Consider the following 22,808-nt stretch of genomic DNA (forward strand, 5'->3'; position numbering starts at 1 on the left):
TTTCCTCCTGAGGACCAGTGAGCTCCTGCACAAAGCTCTTGGCACAGCTGTTCCTTCACTCCTTCCAGCTCTGCTTAAGTATCACCTTAAACACATGCATGCATTTGATTACCTGTCTGGGTGTTGATTTCACTTGGAAGAAATTACTTCACATACATAAGAGTGTGAAAATGACTTTTTTAAATATATGAAGGCCAAGTAATGGTAAACAAACAAAACAACAACAAAAAAAATTCAGGGGTTCTGGACTCAACCCTGAGCCCCAGTGCACAGCACCACCCTCCTGCAGCTGTGTGGCTTTGGGGCAGGGACCACACCCCTGGCAGGCTAGGCCCCCTGATGGTGGGGAGACTGATTTCACGGAGACTATTAGAATGGCCCCTGAGACTCAGTTGCGAAAACAACAAAGGGCATGTAAATCCTGGTAATTCTGAAGAGATGACCCTGTGAACCTTGCATACCAAAAAAACCCACTGGGAGTATACTTGCATCTTGGCTTAAGGTCAGAGTCCTAGGAAGTCGGCTTTTTGGCTCTACTCAACCATGAATAGACTGAGAACTTCCAGTGAAGTAGAAAGGGCTGGACGATAGCATTCCCAGGGCATAAAGCTAGCCCAGCAAACATGACCGAGAACCCAGAAGGGTTACGACTGCTAGTCTTGTTACGTGGTACAAAATCCTAATATTGTCCTCTTCTTGCACTGACTTTAATTACTTCAGACTTTATTCTAATCTCTAAGGACCTGGCAGGGGGTGGAGGGTGGGAGAAAAGCACATAGGATTTCAAATATCTAGGCCTCTGTATGTTCATCAGAAAAGCTTTAAATGTTGAAAACAGCCATATGTCTGGTTATTGGAGATTAGAGACTGAAATCTTTTCATGTGTATCTTCAGCTCAAACTTTTATATTTATTTCTGTCCTTGTGATACAGAGTATCTGTACTTGGCTTAAAAATAAAACAATAACTCCCCCAAAATCTCAGTTGTTTTTATGTGTTCTTCCATTCATTTTTCATTTACTGGAGTGAAATGTCCTTGCCCATAACCTCAAATCCACCAGCTTGATCGATTTCAGGGGGTGTGTTGGAGACTCACCCTGCCGAGCAGAGGAGACAGACCACCTGTAAGCTGGCACTAACGAAGCCACAGTAATTTCACACCGACCATCATATCCTATATTCGTTCACCTTTTACGATTTATTTGTGAGCTCACTAGAGAACATTTCTTTATTTCTAAAGAGAGTCACGTAAGCTTATGTTAGTGACACCATTATTAAAAACCATTGTTCATTGGGTTTTTTTCAATGACTGTACCATGTATTAAGATGATAATAATTAAAGATGGTGTTATAGAAAGATAAGGAAAGCAGGCCTTGTCCTAATCAATTAGCACACAATGGCTGTGCCGTTCTCTAGATCCACATGCTACATCTGGGAATATCCCTGTCTGGGGTGAGGCACGCGCGCGCGCGCGTGTGTTGTGTGTGTGTGTGTGTATGTGCGTGTGTGTGTGTGTGTGTGTGTGTGTGTGTTTCCCCTTGGAAAAGTCAGTGCTACATCAGATTATCTAGGGTCTTTGTTAGAGCAATAATCTACCAGAAATTGCCTTCGCTTTCCACATCCTCCTTTGAGGATAACATGCATTCTTCTGATTTTTCTTCATCGCTTTATACAACTTAATATTCAGGCTAGGGAAACTAGAAATCTCCTCCAGGTCAAACAACTGCTCAAATCTATCCACAAATTTATTTTCCTTCTCCAGCCTGAATTTCATGACCCAGAGGATGATGGTGGTTTCTTTGCACAGATGGTCGAAGGTAACGAGGAGTTCTTCGAGAAATGGATGAGCATAGACGACGTCGGCCGCCAGGATGTAGTCAAAGTTGGTGGAAGCCCTGGGGAAGTTCTCGTCTAGAGCTACACCCCAGGAGAGCTCTTTGACCTGAGGCAGATACTTAGCTTTCATTCTGGTGTTTCGGGAAATATTATACTGCAGGTTTCCAAGTAACTCGGGTAAATCTGTGGCAGTCACGTGTGCGCCTGGGAGACAAAGGACAGCAGGGAGAGAAACCTTCATGGGACGAGGTGAAGCCATTGGTTTGTGAGACCGTGCACTTTGCAGTTTGGCACGAAGGCTAGCCCCACGCCAAAGACACAGTACGAACAGGAGGGAAACCCCTTCAGAATGGGTGCTAAGGTAGCCTTGCGCCTCCCCTTACTCCAGGTACTGAGGCTTTTACATCTGCTGCACTTTTCTGTTCTCCTGGGCTTTTATTTTTGGTCAGTTTTGTTTCATTATTCTTGCTGTTATTTTCTATTTATCTACTTAAAACATCAAAAGGAAGGGACATTCAAAGGATTTTAGTATCCTTATTGGATTGGAACAATCAGATGTCACTGTTGAAAGATGAACGGGATCTTCCCCAAAAGAAACCTGAGCTCCAGTCAGGTGAGACCGAGTGAGTGTACGTAACACTGAGCACCCCATCACTGACCAGGAAGTGCTTAAGTGTGAGAAGTGGAGGCAGGAGACGACTTCTCAGTGTCCCCACATTGAAAGTATCATGACACCCAGGTTCATGCCCATGGTTTCAGCTTGACCCCATGACAGCCTGACTCTCACAACCTGCCTTTGGGGCTTCCCAGGTGGCTCAGCAGATAAAGAATCCACCTGCCAATGTAGGAGATGTAGATCTGATTCCTGGGTCAGGAAGATCCCCTGGAGGAGGAAATGGCAGCCCACTCCAGTATTCTCACCTGGGAAATCCCATGGACTGAGGAGCCTGGCAGGCGGCAGTCCATGGGGTCGCAAAGATGGAGTGACTGAGCATGCGTGCACACACAGCCTGCATAGACAGCTCACACAGCCAAAGAGCAAACACACAGGACAGAATGCTCAGATGAAAAACATATAAAGAAACCCATAGTTAAAACTGAACACTGGTGGTCATTTTCAGGAGAAAACTGTACACCAAAACTCAATAAAATTTGTCCCCTAACGTGAATTTAGGCAGTAGGAGAACCTGAAAACAATGTGGAAATAAGCCTAGAATTGTCTGAAGTCTACATCATCAGACAAGGACAGACTCAGGTAAGGGATGAGAAAACAGATCTGGAGGGGAATCCAGTTCACCCCAGACCAGTTTAGAACCCATTTCTCACCCATGATGGCAAATTTCTCTGGCTATTGATTCTATTTCTGGAAACTATTAAAACGGGAGGGAAATAAACATTTCATTGGTAGAATCACAGAGATAAAAATCTCTGCATTCTATATGTGTGTATAGGGCGGGAGGTCTATCAAGTTCAACGAATCTTTTTAAGATCTCAAGATAAGGGATGACTCCTCCCTCCACTGCCCTTCACCCATAGGAATATAAACTATCTGAAGGGGTCGAAAGAGGATGAGATGGTTGGATGGCGTCACCAACTCAATGAACATGAGTCTGAGTAAACTCTGGGAGTTGGTTATGGACAGGGAGGCCTGGCATGCTGCAGTCCATGACATCGCAAAGAGTTGGACACAACTGAGTGACTGACCTAAGGCACTGGGGCTGACTATGAAGAGCTTTGCGTTTAGAGGCAATCACCACCACTGACCAAACCAAGCTTCCATCTTTTGATGTTTGTGTCAAGTCATACAAGCAGACCAAAAGGACCGACTCTTTTCAATGAATGGACAACTTCCCAAAACACAAATTCTGCTCTTAGATGAGGAAGCTTTCAGGGTATAAATCCAATAGGACCTCTGACACTAGCCATACTAAGTGGAATGCTAACTTTCAAAGCAATGTCAAGACAGAGCAATTTAAAAAAATAAAATATTTGGGGAGGGTTTCAAGGGTCCTATATTTCTCCGGTGTTTTAGAAAGTTGTAAATTGCTAAGTCTTGAACTCCTCTCAAGATTTTAGAGTGGCAGGTGTGCACTTCTGAAGATCCAGGAAATCAAGACAGATTTGGGCCGCGCACATCAGAGAAGGCAGATAAATTAAGGCTGTGAAATAGATAACAACAGCAAAAGAGATTGAAGCAGGCTCAGACACACGTAGAGACCATCACACATTTAGTTGGAAAAGAAGATGCTGGTGAGAGAACAAGCGGTCGCAAAAGAAGAATGGAAATAACTGAGAAAATAAATTCAAGGACACGTGCCTAAACTTAGAAGCAGACGTGATTTCTAACACTCTTTCTCTATTCTAACAGTTGCTTTTTCATATAAGAAAATGACTTCAAAATCCAAAAGGAATATACCGAGTACATAGGGATGTTGAAATGGGGCTGAAATTTAAATAAGGAAGAGAGAGTCCGCAGCAGTCAGCTCTGCCTATGCCTCATATTCCCCATGTCCTCCAGCAGCCAGAATGCCAGGATATACATGCCGGCTAGAATGCGCTTGTGACCTATACCCCAGGAGAAGAACTAATACAGCTTCCCAGAAAATTCAGAAAGAAACCAGTTAGGTGACTAACATCATTAGAGTTTCTTAATGAAGACCATTCAAAGCATGAAGAGGTTGAAAACAGGCTCTGATTCATGCTGATGAAGAGTGGAAACCAACACAGTATTGTAAGCAATTATCCTTCAATTGAAAATATATAAAATTTTTCAAAGTAAAACTAGAAATAAATAAATAAAAATAGGAAAAAACTAAAAGATATTCCTTAATATCAGGAATAAGAAGGCAAACAAGCCCAGGAAAAAAAAGCAGGGTGGGTGGGGGGAAATATACGTACAAAAGGAAAAATATGTAAAGAGACTCAATTATGAGAAACTGGGACCAACTTTCTCTCAGGAGGAGAATTTCAAAATAAACTATCATTTATATATTAAAAAAAAAAGGTAGGCCCAGGTTATAGCAAAATGAAAGTGAAAGTTGCTCAGTCGTGTCCAACTCTTTGCAACCTCATGGACTATACAGTCCATGAAATTCTCTAGGCATAGTAAATGGATAGCAAAAGCAACTAATGATATCAGATCATTAGATTTTCTGATCCCACTTGATCTAAAGCAGCTACTTACCAAGTAAACTCGCCACAATGGAGACGAGCCCTGTTCCAGCTCCAATTTCAATCACATTTTTGTCAGCCAGGTTATACTGCTTTACGTTAGTTTCCAGAAAATAGCACAGAACAAGGGCCTATGAAGATGCAAAAAAAGAAAACCAGTGCTTAGTAAGTAATCACAGAAAGCAAAATTAAACTCTATTAGACAAATACCCCACTAATGCTATAATACATATATGAGCACAAGTTAGAGTGGGCTTCCGAGGTGGCACAGTGGTAAGGAATCTGCCTGCCAATGCAGGAGACATAGGAGATGTGGGTTCGATCCCTGGATTGGGAAGATCTCTTGGAGGAGGAAATGGCAACTCACTCCAGTGTTCTTGCCTGGGAAATCCCGTGGACAGAGGAGCCTGGCGAGCTACAGTCCACAGGGTCGCCAACAGTCGGACACAACTGAGCAGCGGAGCACACATGCACATGTGAGTGTATGCGTGTCTATATACACAGCTCTCTACAGAAAATCATCCACAGAAGTACATTCTCCAATAGGTTCAACATTTAGGATAGAAAAAGTCTTCAGGGATTGTTGGGGAGAGAAGAGAACTAAGAATATGGGAGTTCAGTTACTCAGGCTTGATTATCTTTAAAGGAAGCAACTTCTAATAGGGCCTCCCTGGTGGCTCAGAGGGTAACACGTCTGCCTACAGCTCAGGAGTCTCGGGTTTGATCCCTGGTTCGGGAACATCCCCTGGAGAAGGAAATGGCAACCCACTCCAGTGTTCTGGCCTGGAGAATCCCATGGATGGAGGAGCCTGGTAGGCTACAGTCCACAGTGTCACAAAAAGTCGGACACGACTGAGCGACTTCAGTTTCACTTTCTAATAATAGGAGTCATTTTAAAGAACTATACGTTCAACTATATTGGGGCAGACAGTAGAGGGGGCTGCAGCCTTCGTAGGACAATTGATAAATGAGTGTGGCCTTTTAGAATATTCTGCATGTTGAGACTGATACAGATTTCATTTTAATTGTTTAACTCAAATAAAGCCCAGTTAAATGGGAAATAAAAATGTGTACAATTCTAAACTTTTCTGACCTATAGTAACTAAAAACTGAATGTGTAAACAACAGTCTTTATTAATCCTACAAGTCAGAAACAGAATTGGTGGAAGCATTTTCCCAATTTCTTGATTTCTAAATTTTACTGTTGCTTGAGGTCACAAAATAGAACTATGGAACCTCTCTTCTCCTTCCAAATGGTATATAATAATAAACAAAATTGGATGAAAAAATAATTTAAATTATACCGATGGCCAAACAACAGCGCCGTAACAATCCGTGGCTTCATTGATCCGGATCTCATGACCAGCGAAATGAAACCCTTCCCAGGGGATGGTTGTTACAAACGCTGGAACAAAACATCTCTGCATGATCTCTGCAACCACTGTCCTGTCATCGTCGTCTTCCCCGCTCTCTGAAAGGAAAAGAAAAAGGCAGTGGTTGTAGTTGTAGCAGTAAAACCATGGCAAAGGAGAAGAATCGACTGGAAGTGCAGCATTTCCCCTTATTCTAAGTTGCTTCTCACCAGTCATTGACTTCAGCTGCAACATGATAGTAAGGTAAACTATTTGAAAACAGCTCTTAGCAGAAGCTGACATTTCATACATTGGGACAACATCTTTCTGATTTTTACTGAGGTTGAAATCAACCGCTAGTCCTTTCTGCAATGCTATATGAAATAAACAATTGATAGACTTTTTTAAAACACAGCATATTTTAAAGGCTATCAACCAAAAGAATAAATAAATAAAGGCTACCAATCTAATTCATCTAGAACAAAAGAAAGACTGACGATAGAATCAAAGATTTCTACTATTCATACTAGCTTCACGGCGCAATTTTAGTTATTTCAACATAGCAGATCGTTTGTGACCTGCCTTAATCCAAACAAAAGACATGTGATACCATCCATCAATTACACTTGTATTACATTATTATTACTTAATTTTTTATTATTGTTTGGGGGCAACTCATGACATCTTAACATTGACAATATCAGATAAGTTTCACTGGTAAGAATACAAAATGTTGCTTTCTGAAGAGCAATCTTATGGTATTTTGTTAATTTATATGTAAATATCCTACAAGCCAGCAATTCTGCTCCCTCTTCTAAATTTTTACACAAGTCCTTAAGTGGATATGTGTGAAAATACTTGTCAAAGACCTACATCAAACACACTAGAAAGGTTGCCAGGAAGAAGCTGGAAAAGGAAAGGAAGTATGAAATGGGTGAAAAAGGATGAATGAAACAAGATACAGACAGATACACATACAACAGGGGGGTCTTGCTGAGATGATGGCATGACCTGAAGGGTATGACTCACTCACACCTCTGCCCTGAGACCCAAAAACAAGTAAGTAAACAAACAGAAAACAAAAACATTTCCTAGAAATTTGGAGGAAGTATAAAAACTTCTCATTCTGGTCTTCATAGAAGAAGACAAGTTTCTCTAGGGAAATTTATTTCCCAAATCTCGAAAGTTAAAACCTTCACACTTTCCAACCTTGACATCATTCATACTTAAACAGATATGACATTCCAAAGTCAAATGTCATCTGATCCTTGAACGTCAGATGGAAAACACCGCGGCCGCCTCCTGGTCTCAGCTTGCACCTCATCCAGGAAACTCAAGTTCCTCTGGGGATGAACAACATGCCCAGCTTGTTCAGCCTCTTTGAATATTTCCATGGAGGGTGAGGTTGTTCCTTCATAAGGAGCCCATTCTGCAATTAGAAAATTTGATGATTCACAATTCTCCCTAACTCTAAACCAAATCTGATACCAGCAATTTTAAAATCTATTCTTCCTAAAAGTAAGGAAGCAATTTTCCTAAAAAATGAGCAAACTTTTACCATTAAAACAAGTCCCAAAATTTTAGGAAATGGGAAACATACAAAGGTTTTTTTTTAAAAAAAACGAGGAGTTTGGCACCAGTCTTAAAAATTCTGGGCTCAAGGCCCCAGGAGATTTTGCAGTTTCTCCATGGCATTGAGGTAAAAACAACGGTGAGAGGCTGTCTTGAGCCCTAAAAGAAGACATACTGAGTTAGCCAAAAGGTTTTTCCATAGTATCTTATTGAAAAACTCAAACAAACTTTCTGAACCACCCAATAGCTGCCAAACGCTGTCCTGTGAGCTCCAGTAACATCATTCCTTAGCATTCTGGGAGAACGTGGGAAGAAGGAGATGAAGTTTGCTCTTGTTGGAAGATTCCTTCAGGGGCCACAATCCAGCAGGAACTTGAGCCAAGATGATTTCCTGTCCTAAATTCTGTGATCCCTGAACAGACCCAGACAGAACCAAGCACTCTCCGAAGGACTCTAACCTCTCCGTGTTCCACGGCGGGGCCACAACCCCACCCCCTCCACCAGCACTCACACTGGCCTTGGCAGAGGTGCAGAGAAAACAAACCGGTGAAAAACGGAGAGTCCTAAGCAAGAGACACCTCTTCTAACATATTTCACTGTATTTCTCCTGAAACAACAGCACGCTCTCACATTCAGGAAGAGCTCCAGGAACCAAGTAATATCGGTAATAACGTTGCATTTGAACTTTAACTTTCATTTTGCTAGATTCACTTGCCTTGCTAAGATGGGAGGCTGGGGGGACAGCAGAGGGCTGCGGAAGTTCTTTAGGGGAAAGCTGAGAACTTTAATTGCTTCCTTGACCTTTAGTTGAATGTGCCTGCTTGGGCCTCCTTGCAAGCTCCTTACAAATGCAGCACTTCTTTGACAAGTCACCTAAGGTATCGGGGATTAATAGACCTTAGAGCACATGAAATCCCAGGAGCACCCCCTAAGATTCCAGTCTTGGATATAAAAACTATGCCTGTGAGTATTTACCGCTACCACACCGACATCTCCGCCTTTGCACTTTCTTTTAGAGCTTAGTTGACGAGATCAGTGCTGCTGTCCTAACAGCTACAGTGCAAGAACAAATGTAAATAAATAGAGCTAGTCATTTTTGTTTTCAAGAATGACCACATTTTTACTTCTATAAGGAACTGAGATTTGAAATTTCCAACAAATTTCATAAAACAGCAACCACTATTAATTGCATGTTGTGGTGGTGGTGGTGGTTGTTTAGTTGTTCAGTCGTGTCTGACACTTTGTGACCCATGAACTATATGTAGCCTGCCAGGTCCTCTGTCCATGGGATTTCCCAGGCAGAAATACTGGAGTGGGTTGCCATTTCCTCTCCAGGGGATCTTCCCAACTCAGGGATTGAACCCGAGACTCCTGGGTTTCCTGCACTGCAGGCAGATCCTTTACCCAGGGATTAATTGCACATATACCCTAAAAGAACACAATTATATCATTGCACACGGTCATTTGAAATTAGTTATGCACCTAGGATGATCACATATCCTATAGCAAACACTGTCAGGCTGAAGAAAATTTAACTGACAGTGTTTTATATTAGTATTCTCCTTTGAATTTAAAGACTGTATGAATATCAGTCATTCCATAGAAAGGGACACTCATAAAAAATATTCCATAATTGATAGCAGGAAATCAAAATATACTGAATTTGGGTACTTAAAATTATTTGTCCAGATGTAATACATGGGATTTTGAGAGCAAATACACACACACAGTTACATCCAGCTTAAAATTTCAGGGACTTCCCTGGTGGTCCAGTGGTTAAGGTTCTGGGCTCCTAGTGCAGGAGTTCGATCCCTAGCCTGGGTTCGATCCCTGGTCAGGGAGCTAGATCCCACAAGCAGCAACTTGGACCTGGCCTAGCCAAATAAATTAAAAAAAAAAAAAAACTTTACTGTTTTTTAGCATTAATTTCTATTGAAAGATTTTGAGGTTTAAAAAAAAATTTCGGGGGGCCTCACCTTGAGACTTGCCTGGTGGCACAAGACGGTAAAGCGTCCGTCTACGATGCGGGAGACCCGGGTTCAATCCCTGGGTTGGGAAGATCCCTTGGAGAAGGAAATGGCAATCCACTCCAGTACTATTGCCTGGAAAATCCCATGGACAGAGGAGCCTGGTAGGCTACAGTCCATGGGGTCGCAAAGAGTCAGACACGACTGAGCGACTTCACGTTCACGTTCACGCTGAGACTTGTAGGGTTTTAGTTTCCTGACCAGGGATTGAACCCAGTCTGTGGCAGTGAAATCACCAAGCCTTAAACACTGGACCGCCAGGGAACTCCCAGGACTAATAATTTTAAGAACAGTTATTTATTTAAATTAAAAGACAGGAGCTTCCCAAGTGGCACTAGTGGTAAAGAACCTACCTGCTAATGCAGGAAACATAAGAGATACAGGTTCTATCTCTTGGTCGGGAAGACCCACTGGAGAAGGAAACGGCAACCCACTCCAGTGTTCTTGCCTGGAGAATTCCATGGACAGAGGAGCCTGGCTGGCTAGTCCATAGGGTCGAAAAGAGTCGGATAAGACTGAAGCAGTTTAGCATGGACTAGCATGCACTCAGTGTTTTAGCAATATCACCACCCATTTCAAGGTTGACGACAAGAGCCATTGGGCAGGAATATAACAGAAAAGCTGCACTTTTACAGGGCACCCCTAACATCGCCTTGTTGTAATAGAAGGGGGAAATCTATGCTCCAAACATAATATGCAAAGAACAGGTCCCCAAAGAGTTTGTTTGGCTATTTGTTGATTATGGGACTGAATCTTGAAGTCAATGAATTAGTGGATATTCTTTGGTTTTTAGGAAAGATGTGAAGAACACTTTTCTCCAAAAGTTAATAGTCTTATCATACAACAGAATTCTAATTTACACTTCTAAAGAACAATTTTCTACACATATTCCTTCCATGTAATCTAGCACTCAGCCCCAGAACAAATAACTAAAACCAGGAAATGTTATACAATATGTGGAATTTTGGCTTCCCTACATGAAAAGCAGGAAACTTCTGATATCTGTATCTGTGTGTGTTAGTCACTCAGTCGTATCCAACTCTTTGCAACTCCATGGACTGTAGCCAGGCAGGCTACTCTGTCCATGGGATTCTCCAGGCAAGAATAGTGGAGTGGGTTGCCATTTCCTTCTCCAGGGGATCTTCCCAACCCAGGAATCGAACCCAGGTCTCCTGCATTGCAGGCAGATTCCTTACCATCTGAGCCCCCAGGGAAGTGCTATACCTCTAGTTAAAGCTATCTACCCTAATCTTAGAGTATTATTATTAATGAATTTAATATTGAAACAAATATTAAAACAAATTGTAAATAAAACATAATCAAGAAACCATTACAATTATGTTGCAATTTTAGGCCTATCTGTCTTAATGCTTTTGATATAATAAAGGCTTAACACCATTTTCCTGCTATTAAATCTTTGCTGATGGTGAATAAAATCTACCAGGTGCTCTTGTCCTCTGGAGAACGAAAGTGGTTTCAATTACAAAGTAAAAATTAGCAAGATTCTGCCACGTTACAATGATGATTTTCTTAAGAGGAAAATTCAACAGTGAATTGACTTTCAAGGCTGGATTGCAACAAGCCTTCAAAAATGCAGGTTCTGTCTGCATTCTTCTCCTTTATACTTTTAAGGTCAATAACAGCAATAATAGATGGAAGGGTCAGATCACAGAAATACATGGGAAAAAAAAAATTCTTTAACAGCTATGACAAGTGAATTTAAGCTTCCATTTGAGGGCTGTCATGAAGACCTGTCAGCAAAATTTAAAGTAAAAACCCTTCAACTAAATGAAAGAGACTGTCATTCAATAGAATCTTCTGTTCAAAGATGAATGTCATATGCTTCTTAGAAATACCTAGAGAGTTTTTTAAAAAGATGTTAAAGATATTTTGAGATTAGTGAATGGTCACAGGCAAACCTGAAAACTAGAATTCTGAAAGGCTCAGCAATGTCAAGTTCTCAGGCCCTCATGTTAAACCTGATTCCCTTATGCTGTTTTCACAAATATTTTTTTTTTGTCTGGATGTCTGCTTAGTTTCAAGAATATATAGAGGCTGTATTTTTTTTTTGCCAGAATGTATTTTTTAATTGGAAGATAATTGCTTTACAATCTGTGTTAGTTTCTGCTGTACAACAATGTGAATCAGTTGTAAGTGTATGTGTGTGTGTGTGTGTGTGTGTGTGTGTGTGTGTGTGCGCGTGCGCGCGCGCGCGCGTGGTGGGTGGGGGGGCTTCCCAGGTGGTGCTAGTGGTAAAGAACCCTCCTGCCAATGCAAGAGACGTGGGTTCAAACCCTGGGTCGGGAAGATCCCCTGGAGAAGAGAATGGCAACCCACTCCAGTATTCTTGCCTGGAGAATGGACAGAGGAGCCTGGCAGGTTACAGTTCATAGGGTCACTAAGAGTCGGACACAACTGAGCAACTTAGCACACACGTGTGTATATACACATATATGTCCCCTCCCTCTTGAACCTCCCTCCCACCCTACCCCCGCCCCACCCAGCTGGGTCATCACAGAGCTGAGCTCCCAGTGTTGTACAAGAGGCTGTAACTTCCATTAAGTGGCTCAAATGATAACTATCAATACATTTGCCAAAGAAAGAAAATTCACTTTTTACTGAGACTGCTCAGGTTGCAAGTTGGGGGAAAAAAAATTAAAAAGAACCAAATTTAGTTGTACTCAGAGCGTGCTGCCGGAATAGTACCAATGTGGGATAAAAGAAATAACTTCAGACGAGCGATGGGAAGCCCCGCTGCTTGGCCGGATCAGGAGAAGCATCCTCAGGAGGAGACATCTGAGCTGCGGCAAAGGGAAGACGAGGGCTGCCGGGCAGGGAAGGGCGGACGGGAGGTCAGGGGAGACAGACGCAGCCCCTACCGGGGCATGGAGGCAGGCTCGGCGAACCGGGAGGACCGTGAGCTGGTGTACAGGCTGGTGTCAAAAGCAAGACAGAAGAGGCAGGCGGGGATGACCCGAGGGCAGTGCTGGCCTTTCCTCTACAGGGTGAGCAGGAGCCAACGACTATCATGAGGACGAGAACTGACCCCGTCGAATTTGATATTTGAGAATTTCCTTCTGGTGGCAGCAGCGGAGGCTACGTTAGAAGCGAACCGGAAGCCGTAATCATCTAGACAGAAGACGCCTGAGTCTGCAGTGAGGCAGCAAGCCTTGGGTCTAGGAGCCGAGTGTGACTGTGGGCTCCTGAGGCAGTGGTCGACTCCTCCCTGGAGGGCAACAAATGATGTTCAAACCTGACATTCAACCCTGAGTTTTGAAGATATCCGAGGCAGATTACCGTGTTTAAGGGTTATTATTCAATATATGGAACATTGATTAGTCTTATCTAGCAGATATTTATCCAGATTACTTTTTAAACACGTAAAATGTGTTGATAGGTGATTCTCCCATTAGTAACTTCGTGTACTCTGGTACTCCAATTAGTATATTAACATTAACTCAGACTACAGTTTGGTATGTTTCTTAAACAGCAATAGAATTACTCAAAATTTCTTCTTCCTATATTAAGGCAGTATTGCTTATGATGGGAACTGCACTCAGCCGTGCCCAACTCTTTGCCACCCCATGACAATAGCCGGCCAGGCTCCTCTGTCCATGGGATTCTCGAGGCAAGAACACTGGAGTGGGTGGCCATTTCCTTCTCCAGAGGATCTTCCCAACCTGGGGATTGAACCCGCATCTCCTGTGTCTCCTGCCTTGGCAGGTGGGATTCTGTACCACCAGCACCACCTGGGATGGGAAGGCTCTTTGCAAACATCTCCCCCTGTAAATCTCGGGCATGTTTAGTCCCATCCTGGCATCCGCCTCTTGAAGGGACCAAACCAACGCAAGGCAGAACAGAGGACATCAGATAGGCAGCTGGATGGGCAGCTTTGCGAGTCTGTGTGCAGGCATCACAGAGCCTCGGGTTAGGATGGACCTGATCCAAGGCTGTGCACCCTGAGAGCAGCCTTTATAGCATGTGGCTACTTGTGCTAACAGCTGGAGAGCAGCTGTTGACAAGGGTAGGCAACCTGAGATTTGGCAGAGTCAACGCGGATGTGGTTTTAGACGGCTTAGATTATAACGCAGCATTAGAAACCGCTCACTGTTGTTCAGTCACTAAGTCATGTCTGACTCTTGCGACCCCATGGACTGCAGTTCACCAGGCTCCTCTGTCCGTGGGATTTCCCAGGCAAGAATACTGGAGCTGGTTACCATTTCTTTCTCTGGGGGATTTTCCTGACCCAGGGATCGAACCCACGTCTCCTTAGAAACCAAAGACAGAGGAATTTTCAGCATTCACTGTAACTAAGTGCCTAACTAAGCGCTTCCTTGGATCTTCAGGCCAGTGTTGAGTTAGAAGCACTGGGCTATGGGCTTGCTCCATCCTTTCCAAACACAAGATAACCAAGTATAAAAGAGCTAGATGGGGAAGAGCCAATACCCTTCAGTACTTGAGAACTGAGTGTTCTACTGCTTACTGAAAGCTTTTCCAGCAAAATGCCATGTGACTCTGCCCCGTCGGCACACTCTTAATCCCCTCAGCACTAGGCCTGTGAATGTATTTTGAAAGCTTCAGTCGGCTGCGTGGATGATTATTAAGGGCTGTGTTTGTTCACATTGTAAAATACTTTCATACTAGTTCTGTCTGCACCTTACCTTGAACTTCTTCCATATCTTTTGTAATTCGACAAATTACCATACGCACAGTGGAAACCAGGCTTTGTTACTAATGGTAATGATAGTGATGAGATTTTATTCCTAAACTGCAGAGAAATCGCATCTTCATTCAAATCATCTAAATGCTTGGATTCTCTAAAGTGATTATGACTTTACGTGTTTAGATTTGTGAAAATTACTGCAGTTAAACCATTCACGTTTAAGCCATGTAGGCTGCCAACACTGGGCATCCACCCAGCTCTCTTGGCCTAATGGTGCTCACCCAGGCAGAGGCCACCTGGTACGCCTAAAAAAGGGAGGGGAAAAAACAGGACTATAGTCGTTAGAAAATATCCAAAGTGTGTAGATAAAACAGAGAGAGAAAGAAATCTATGTAATTAAGTTTGTACAACTGTTCTACAGAAATATGGTAGTAATTCTTCTAGTCTATGTCAAGAGCCTATGTCTGCATGTTTTAATTTTTACTTATTTTTGACTGCATTGGGTCTTGGTTGCTGCATGCAGGATCTTCGATTTCCATTGCAGCATGCAGGGTCTTTAGTTGCAGCGGGCAGGAGCTTCTAGCTGTGGCATGTGGAATCTTTAGTGGCAGCACATGGGATCTACTTCCCTGACCAGGGATTGAACCTGGGGCCCTGCATTGATAGTGTGGAGTCTTAGCACTGGACTTACCAGGGAAGTCCCTATCTGCACTTTTTATCCCAAGGCAATGGGAACAGTTATATTACATAGTCTATGAAAAGTCATTCTTGATAGTTAGGATGATATTAAAAAAAACAGTGGCTCAAATCCAAATAACTCCACTGGAGGTGGAATTTGACCTTAAATTCTCCTTACCACAAGAGGTCAAAAGAGGTCAAATTACACTAGGTTTGCCTCTAATTAATACATCAGAGGGACCATAAACATAAGCTAGATATATTTTATAGGCTAAAATCAACTTTCATGGAAGCAACTGTAAAAGCCATAAGACTATTTTTATCTCTCTTCCTATCTGAAAAGAAATAACTAAGAAATCACAATCATCAAGCATCTGGGGAAAATTTTTATTCCACTTTTGCAGATTAAAAAAAACTCTATTAATACCTAGCAAGTCTATATACTTGATGTATTACCTGTCAGAATTATCTCTAACGTATCATCAGGTATAGCAGGAGATAATAAACATTGTTAGAGATAGTTACAGGTGAGCAAACACAAGCACAGATATATATGCAATTGATAAAAAGTCCCAGCTCTCTTTATGACGTCAGTGAACACTGTAAAGGTTAGCATTTATATTGTTAGTTGTTTTGTCTTCTTAGAATTGATCAAATTACATGAAGAAACATAAAATAGTTTACCTTTTTGAACTTCTGGATCCATTAAGTGATTAGCTAATGGATGGCGATATAGTGATGCTTTCTTGATCATTTCTTGAAAACTAGACAAATAATACATTAAGATATCAAATGGTAATAATTAATTCAAAATGTGCCTTTAAGTGCTCTCATAGTTACCAAATAAAATTTAACACCAAATACAGTAGAGAAAATTATATTAAAATATCTTATTAAGAAGTCATGATTTTTTAAAAGAGCATTAAAACACAATCTATCTAGTATCAACTAAAATTCAGAGTCAGAAATTTTAGAAGTTCTTGGAAGAACAAAACACATTCTTCACCAGAGCCACCTCAGCTATCACAAAGAAAGCCATCATCTTCATAATAACTAGTCAGAGAGCAATCCTAAAACTTAAGAGGCGATTAAAACATTGGGAGAGAAACAGTTCCACTCAGTGTAGCGAACACCATTAATCCAAAACAAACCTCCCTACATAGCAACAGATGCAAAGATCCTGTCACCCACGGTCATCAGCCTGTACCCAAGGTCAAATAGCCCAACCACCAAACACTTTCTTTTTTGAGTAGCTTCTTCTTTAAAAAAAAAAAAAAAATCCATACCATCTCAGCAAAGATATTTAAAAGGAAAGGAATTCAAGTATTGTATGCCTCTCAAACAAAGCATATCTTGTGAATGAATGAGCTTAAGTAAGCTGTAGTTCCAACTTTGGAAAACAACAATTTGACATTTCAAGCATCAGTTTTTGAATCCTTTAATAATCACTGTACCACCATGAATTAACATTCACTCCTTTCCTACCTGGCTCCTAAAACACATCACAGCCACCACATCTTTCTTTAAAATATGCCTCAGTAAATTAGGAGACAGATTGTTTTCCTTACAGTTTACAAAGGAGGAAAATCAAAGGTTATATTACACCCCTGAGGTCACAGGGCTGAACAATAGCGAAAGTGGTCACCTGGTTTGTTCCCAATTTAGTTTCTCTTCCATTAAAGGGACGCGGTCTTTAATGGAAGGTCAACATTTATTAAACGTGAAGTCTGGACATACCTATGTACACGAGTTAGCTGAGTTTCTAGAAGGTTAAAAAGGATCATCCACTACTTTGTCTTTGCTGCTGAGACCCTCTGATGGTGCCCAAAAGGCGAGCACCCAAGCTCGGCAGTTGACTACTGTACGCGCTGGCCAGCGGGTCTAAGCCTGACAGCTGCGTCTGCACAGCCTCTGAGATTCAGCAGCGAGGCTGGGACGCCCATAAATAAGGGGTCGGAGAAAGTAAGTAGGCACATTCCATGTGGGCGTCTCGTGCCCAGAGCGAGAGCCAGCGGGAAGGTTTCAACTCCTCCTGCAAATGAGTGAAGGCAATTTGGGCCAAGTGATAACTTTTCACTTGGATGCCAAGAGTTATTTAAGCGTCCCCAGCTCTGACGTCCTGTGAAACAGAGGCTGCATGCTTTCCATGTCACCTTGTCCGGATGCGAAGGCCATTTTTAGCCTCAGACAGCTGCCCCAGAAGGTTTGGGAGTGCGTGTGCTGCAGCGCTCTGACCGCAGGGATTAGGTTACCGCAGTTCCTTCCTACTGGGAGTGAAGAGGCAGGCGGAGGGCATCTGTAGCCTGTACACCTGCTCACGTGCATGTCGGACTTAATTAACTCCCGCGACCGCTGGAAATAGCCTGAATAAGAAGTTATTAACAGGTAATGAAACCCAGCAATATTGTAAAGTTAAACTTAGGAGTGCGGGTACAGCCTCTAAGAAATACTTCACATATTATGATGGATGGAGCTCACAATAGTGGATAGGACAGGACTAGTGGTCTGGGAGCCTGATTTTAATCATTCCTGTCAATTAATTGGCCTGTGCTTTTAGGCACTGACTTAGCGTGTTTCTTGGCTTCCTCATCTGTAAAACAGAGATGTAAAAGGCACATAATATCTATGAGATGAATATGGTAGACAAAAAAACATTCTGGAAACTGCAAAATCTTAAATGATGAAAGCAATTATCCACAGGCAGTTAATCCTGGGCAGAGAACACGCTCTCTTTTTTTTTTTTTTTTTGGATCTTTTTAAAACAAGAATGAAGAATTATTCGGTGAATAAAAACCACCTGTCTTTTCCCACAAGTTACTTTTTAGTTTATTTTTTAATTGAAGGATAATTACTTTACAGAATTTTGTTGTTTTCTATCAGACATCAACATGAATCAGCCATAGGTGTACATATGTCCCCTCCCTCCTGAACCTCCCTCCCATCTCCCGCCCCATCCCACCCTAGGTTGATACAGAGCGACTGTCTGAGTTCCCTGAGACATACAGCAAATTCCCGTTAGCTATTTTACAGATGGTAACGTGAGTTTCTGTGATACTCTCTTGATACATCTCACCCTCTCCTCCCCTCTCTCTGTGTCCATAAGTCTGTTCTCTATGTCTGTTTCTCTATTGCTGCCTTGCAAATAAATTCATCAGAATCATCTAGATTCCATACATATGTTAGTACATAATATTTATCTTTCTCTTTCTGACGTACTTCACTCTGTATAATAGGCTCTAGGTTCATCCACCTCATTAGAACTGACTCAAATGTGTTCCTTTTTATGGCTGAGTAATACTCCATCCCCATAAGTTATTTAAAAAATCAAGAAACCTCAGTTTAGACAGGCAGAATGTCTAAATCATCTGAACAGACACGCCGACAATGATTATTTTGGTTATATTGAACTGTTTTGGAAAAAAGAAGTACAGAGAGACTTCTGCCTCCAGCTCTAAGTAGCTTATAGTAACACAGCACTGACTCTTTACTCAAGATTATTTGCTTAGGAAGATGTTTAGGGCAAGAGGCTAACTTTCCAAGCATAAAGTGGCTAAAAACAGAACAAGGTTCAAAAGAAAAAATATCCCACTTGGTACCCGTGGAAAACTACTTTTTAGGGATGGAGGAAAACTAGGAGATGGAGTCTGACAAACTGCAAACCAGCTCTGAATCCACTCAGTCCTGGTTAAAGTAAGGTGACCTTCCCCTCTGCTTCCCGCCAGAATACCTTCTGGAAACCTCTCCAGAGGAGGACTCACAACATCGACAATTTTTACACACAATGTCCAGCATTCACTCAAAGTTTACTAGTCATACCAAGAAACAGACAACAAACCAACAGGTAACCTAGATACTGGGACTGTTTGACACAAACTTCAAAGTAACTGTGATTAAGATATTACAAAAAACAGACAAAAAGAATTACACCAGAGAACTTAAATCTATAAAAATGAAACAAATAGAATAAATGAAATAAAAAGCTCTATAGTGGGTTTAACTGCAAATGTAGAGAAAGCTACAGAAAAGTTGAAATATAAATTTACAGAAAAAGTATAGGATGGATATCAGTAAAAAAAAAAAAAAAGAAAAAGTATAGGATGGTGGTCACCATGTTAAATGTTACAGGTATCCCAACTTGCTTTGAAAAATGATAAATTTGTTATGCTGCTGTTTGTCTTAAATGGGTAACCTTTTTTCATAGGTAACAGAGCTCCTTGAATTCTGAATTAAGAAAATTTGGGTTCAGGTCCCAATGTTTTCCTATTAGATGGGTGAATTTGGTAAAGTCAGTTATAATAACATCTTGAAACTTGTTTCTTCTCTTATAAAGGATCTACCTTGGTCACAGGGTTTAGAGGGAAAAAAGGATATAATCTCAAATTGTCCTGTAAATACTGTACTTATGGCATAATAATGGTGTTTGGTTTTTATTTTTTTTATTTTTTTTCCCCAGACTTCTATTATTGGTATGGGGCTTCCCAGGGGCTCAGTAGAAAAGAATCTGCCTGCCAATAAAGGAGACACAGGAGACATGGGCTCAGTCCCTGGGTCAGGAAGATCCCCTGGAGAAGGAAATGGCAGCCCACTCCAGTATTCTTGCCGGGAGAATCCCATGGACAGAGGAGCCTGGTGGGCTACAGTCCACGGGGTCCCAGAGAGTCAAGTACAAACTGAGCATGCACACATCTTAACTAGCATATGGACTGAGTAAACAGGCTTTTTGCAAACATATTTAAGTCGTCTACTAACGGCAGAACGTGAAGAGGAACCAAAAAGCCTCTTGATGAAAGTGAAAGAGGAGAGTGAAAAAGTTGGCTTAATGCTCAACATTCAGAAAACTAACATCATGGCATCTGGTCCCATCACCTCATGGCAAATAGATAGGGAAACAGTGGAAACAGTGTCAGACTTATTTTGGGGGGCTCCAAAATCACTGCAAATGGTGACTGCAGCCATGAAATTAAAAGACGCTTACTCCTTAGAAGAAAAGTTATGACCAACCTAGATAGCATATTCAAAAGCAGAGACATTACTTTGCCAACAAAGGTCTGTCTAGTCAAGGCTATGGTTTTTCCAGTGGTCATGTATGGATGTGAGTTGGACTGTGAAGAAAGCTGAGCACCGAATTGCTGCTTTTGAACTGTGGAGTTGGAGAAGACTCTTGAGAGTCCCTTGGAAAAGGGACTTCTTCTTGAAGAAGATCCAACCAGTCCATCCTAAAGGAGATCAGTGCTGGGTGTTCATTTGAAGGACTGATGCTGAGGCTGAACTCTAATACCTTGGACACCTCATGCAAAGAGTTGACTCATTGGAAAAGACTCTGATGCTGGGAGGGATTGGGGGCAGGAGGAGAAGAGGACGACAGAGGATGAGATGGCTGGATGGCATCACTGACTCGATGGACGTGAGTCTGGGTGAACTCCGGGAGATGGTGAAGGACAGGGAGGCCTGGCGTGCTGCGATTCATGGGGTCGCAAAGAGAGTCGGACACGACTGAGCGACTGAACCGAACTAATAGTTCTGTATATCCATTATTCCTCCTTCTGGATACACAGCCCAGGTAGAGATTATATTTCTGAGTATGTTGAGTATACACTGAAGAATATGGTCAGCTCAGTTCAACAGGATGGGAACAGGAAGTGATTTTTCTAGTCACCTTTAACATAAGACATCCCGCTCACCCAGGACTATGGGTCTTTCATCTTTGCGGAGGTTCCACTGCAGAAACAGCCATGACCGGTATAGACAGCTGAAGCGGCACAGTACCCAGGGAATGGCTGAACCTGGACCCTGCATGACCTCAAGGTGCTCACCTGCCTCACCAGCCCAGACTGGCCTGACTGCTGAGAAAGAGCTGGTGTCTCAGCTTACTTGAAAGTACAAGTGTTTGTCGCTCAGTTGTGTCCAACTCTTTGAGACCCCATGGACTGTAGCCCAGCAGGCTCCTCAGTCCATGGGATTCTCCAGGCAAGAATACTGGAGTGGGTTGCCATCTCCTTCTCCAGGGAATCTTCCCGACCCAGGGATCGAACCTGGGACTCCTGCATTGCAGGCGGGTTCTTTTACCATCTGAGCCACCAGGGAAACAGTGGTTCACAGAGTATAGGAACACGTCTTGGTTACAGCAGCTTAGCCTTCACTCTAGCTACTGCAGTGCAGGACAAATATAAGTTATCAAGGCGACAAAATTACATTTTAGCAAAACTACTGCTATTCTACCTACAAACACATATGCAGAAAACTCTCAATTTTACGTAGCTTGGAGAAATTAGAGAATAACGTGAAAAAGTTAATATCTCTCTTCCCAACCCTTCCCCAAAACTGTTCTATTTAAAATATCTCCAGAGAAGAGAAGTATTGAGGAAAGATTTTATTTTGGAATCTAGAAAAATGATACTGAAGAATTTACTTACAGGGCAGCAGTGGAAAAACAGACATAGAGAATAGACTTATGGCCATGGAGAGAGGGGAGGAGAGGGTGAGATGTATGGAAAGAGTAACATGGAAATTTACATTACCATTTGTAAAATAGACAGGCAACGGGAATTTGCTGTGTGGCTCAGGAAACTCAAACAGGGGCTCTGTATCAACCTAGAGAGGTGGGATGGGGAAGGAGATGGGAGGGAGGTTCAAAAGGGAGAAAATATATGTATATGGCTCATTCATGTTGAGGTTTTACAGAAAACAACAAAATTGTGTAAAGCAATTATCCTTTAAAAAAAAATAAATTTAAAGAAACCACACACAAAAGAAGAAAAGATTTTGTTTATGTGGAAGTCAGTGTTGACTTTAGAAGAAAGCTTTTAGAGAAGGCTGAAGCAGAAGACGTATTTCAAATTAGGAAGAAAGAAATAATGAGCAAAGAAATGCAGCAGCTATAGTCCAAGTATTTAAGAAGCTGCACTAGAATGTAAACATAAATGAACACAAACATAAACATAAAAATACTTATATAAGGGGTTTCCCAGGTGGTGCTAGTGGTAAAGAACCCACCTCCCAATGCAAGAGACATAAGAGACGCAGGTTCCATCCCTGGGTCAGGAAGATCCTCTGGAGGAGGGCATGGCAACACACTCCAGTATTCTTGCCTGGAGAATCCCATGCATGGGGGAGCCTGGGCTACGGTCCAGGGTCGCAAAGAGTCAGACACGACTGAGGTGACCTAGCATGCATGCACATACATAATGCTTACATAAATGAAATGGATATAAAGATAAATATATTTTATTCTCATCTAGGTTGGAAAGTCAGAGGGAACATACACTGAGAGTAAGTACTGATCAACAGAAACCCCTTTTCCCTTTCTAATGTTAGAAAGAATCGACACTGCATAATACTGGAAACATAAACAGATGAGGCCTGTAGATACAAAGGAATATTCAATGAAGTGGAAAGCACTAGAAAAAGGTAACATACATGTGAAAATTAAAGATTTTAAAATTTAAAAAATAAAAAAATAAATAAAAATTAAAAAAAAAAAAAGAAAAAAAAAATAAAGAAAGTAAGTAA

The 22,808-nt window shown here is 41.9% G+C and overlaps 1 protein-coding gene across 4 annotated transcripts; it reads right to left on the minus strand.

Moving 5' to 3' along the window:
* LOC102181510 (protein-lysine methyltransferase METTL21E) lies at window positions 245-17,349 on the minus strand. Of its 4 annotated transcripts, none has more exons than XM_005687738.3 (5): window positions 16,785-16,916; window positions 15,984-16,063; window positions 6,312-6,478; window positions 5,021-5,138; window positions 246-2,040 (listed from the first exon to the last, which is right to left on the minus strand). In XM_005687738.3, exons 2-5 carry the CDS (start codon window positions 16,051-16,053, stop codon window positions 1,580-1,582), a joined length of 816 nt encoding a protein of 271 aa, XP_005687795.2. In that variant the 5' UTR covers window positions 16,054-16,063; window positions 16,785-16,916; the 3' UTR covers window positions 246-1,579. The 4 variants fall into 4 exon arrangements, with proteins under 4 accessions (XP_013823852.2, XP_005687795.2, XP_017911862.1 ...); XM_018056373.1 differs by lacking the exon at window positions 16,785-16,916 and adding an exon at window positions 16,451-16,526; XM_005687737.3 differs by lacking the exon at window positions 16,785-16,916 and adding an exon at window positions 17,037-17,349 and having other exon boundaries at window positions 247-2,040.

The sequence above is a fragment of the Capra hircus genome, chromosome 12 (assembly GCF_001704415.2).
Source record: "Capra hircus breed San Clemente chromosome 12, ASM170441v1, whole genome shotgun sequence".
Classification (NCBI taxonomy): Eukaryota; Metazoa; Chordata; class Mammalia; order Artiodactyla; family Bovidae; genus Capra; species Capra hircus.

Bases quoted from the DNA above. Each gene is read 5' to 3' on its own strand.
- LOC102181510 (XM_005687737.3), bottom strand. From the start codon at position 17,083: ATGATCCTTTTTAACCTTCTAGAAACTCAGCTAACTCGTGTACATAG. The intron at 16,064-17,036 runs GTATGTCCAGAC...TTATTTGTCTAG, and splicing joins CAGCTAACTCGTGTACATAG to TTTTCAAGAAATGATCAAGA. The intron at 5,139-6,311 runs GTATAATTTAAA...GCATCTTCATAG, and splicing joins GCGCTGTTGTTTGGCCATCG to GCCCTTGTTCTGTGCTATTT.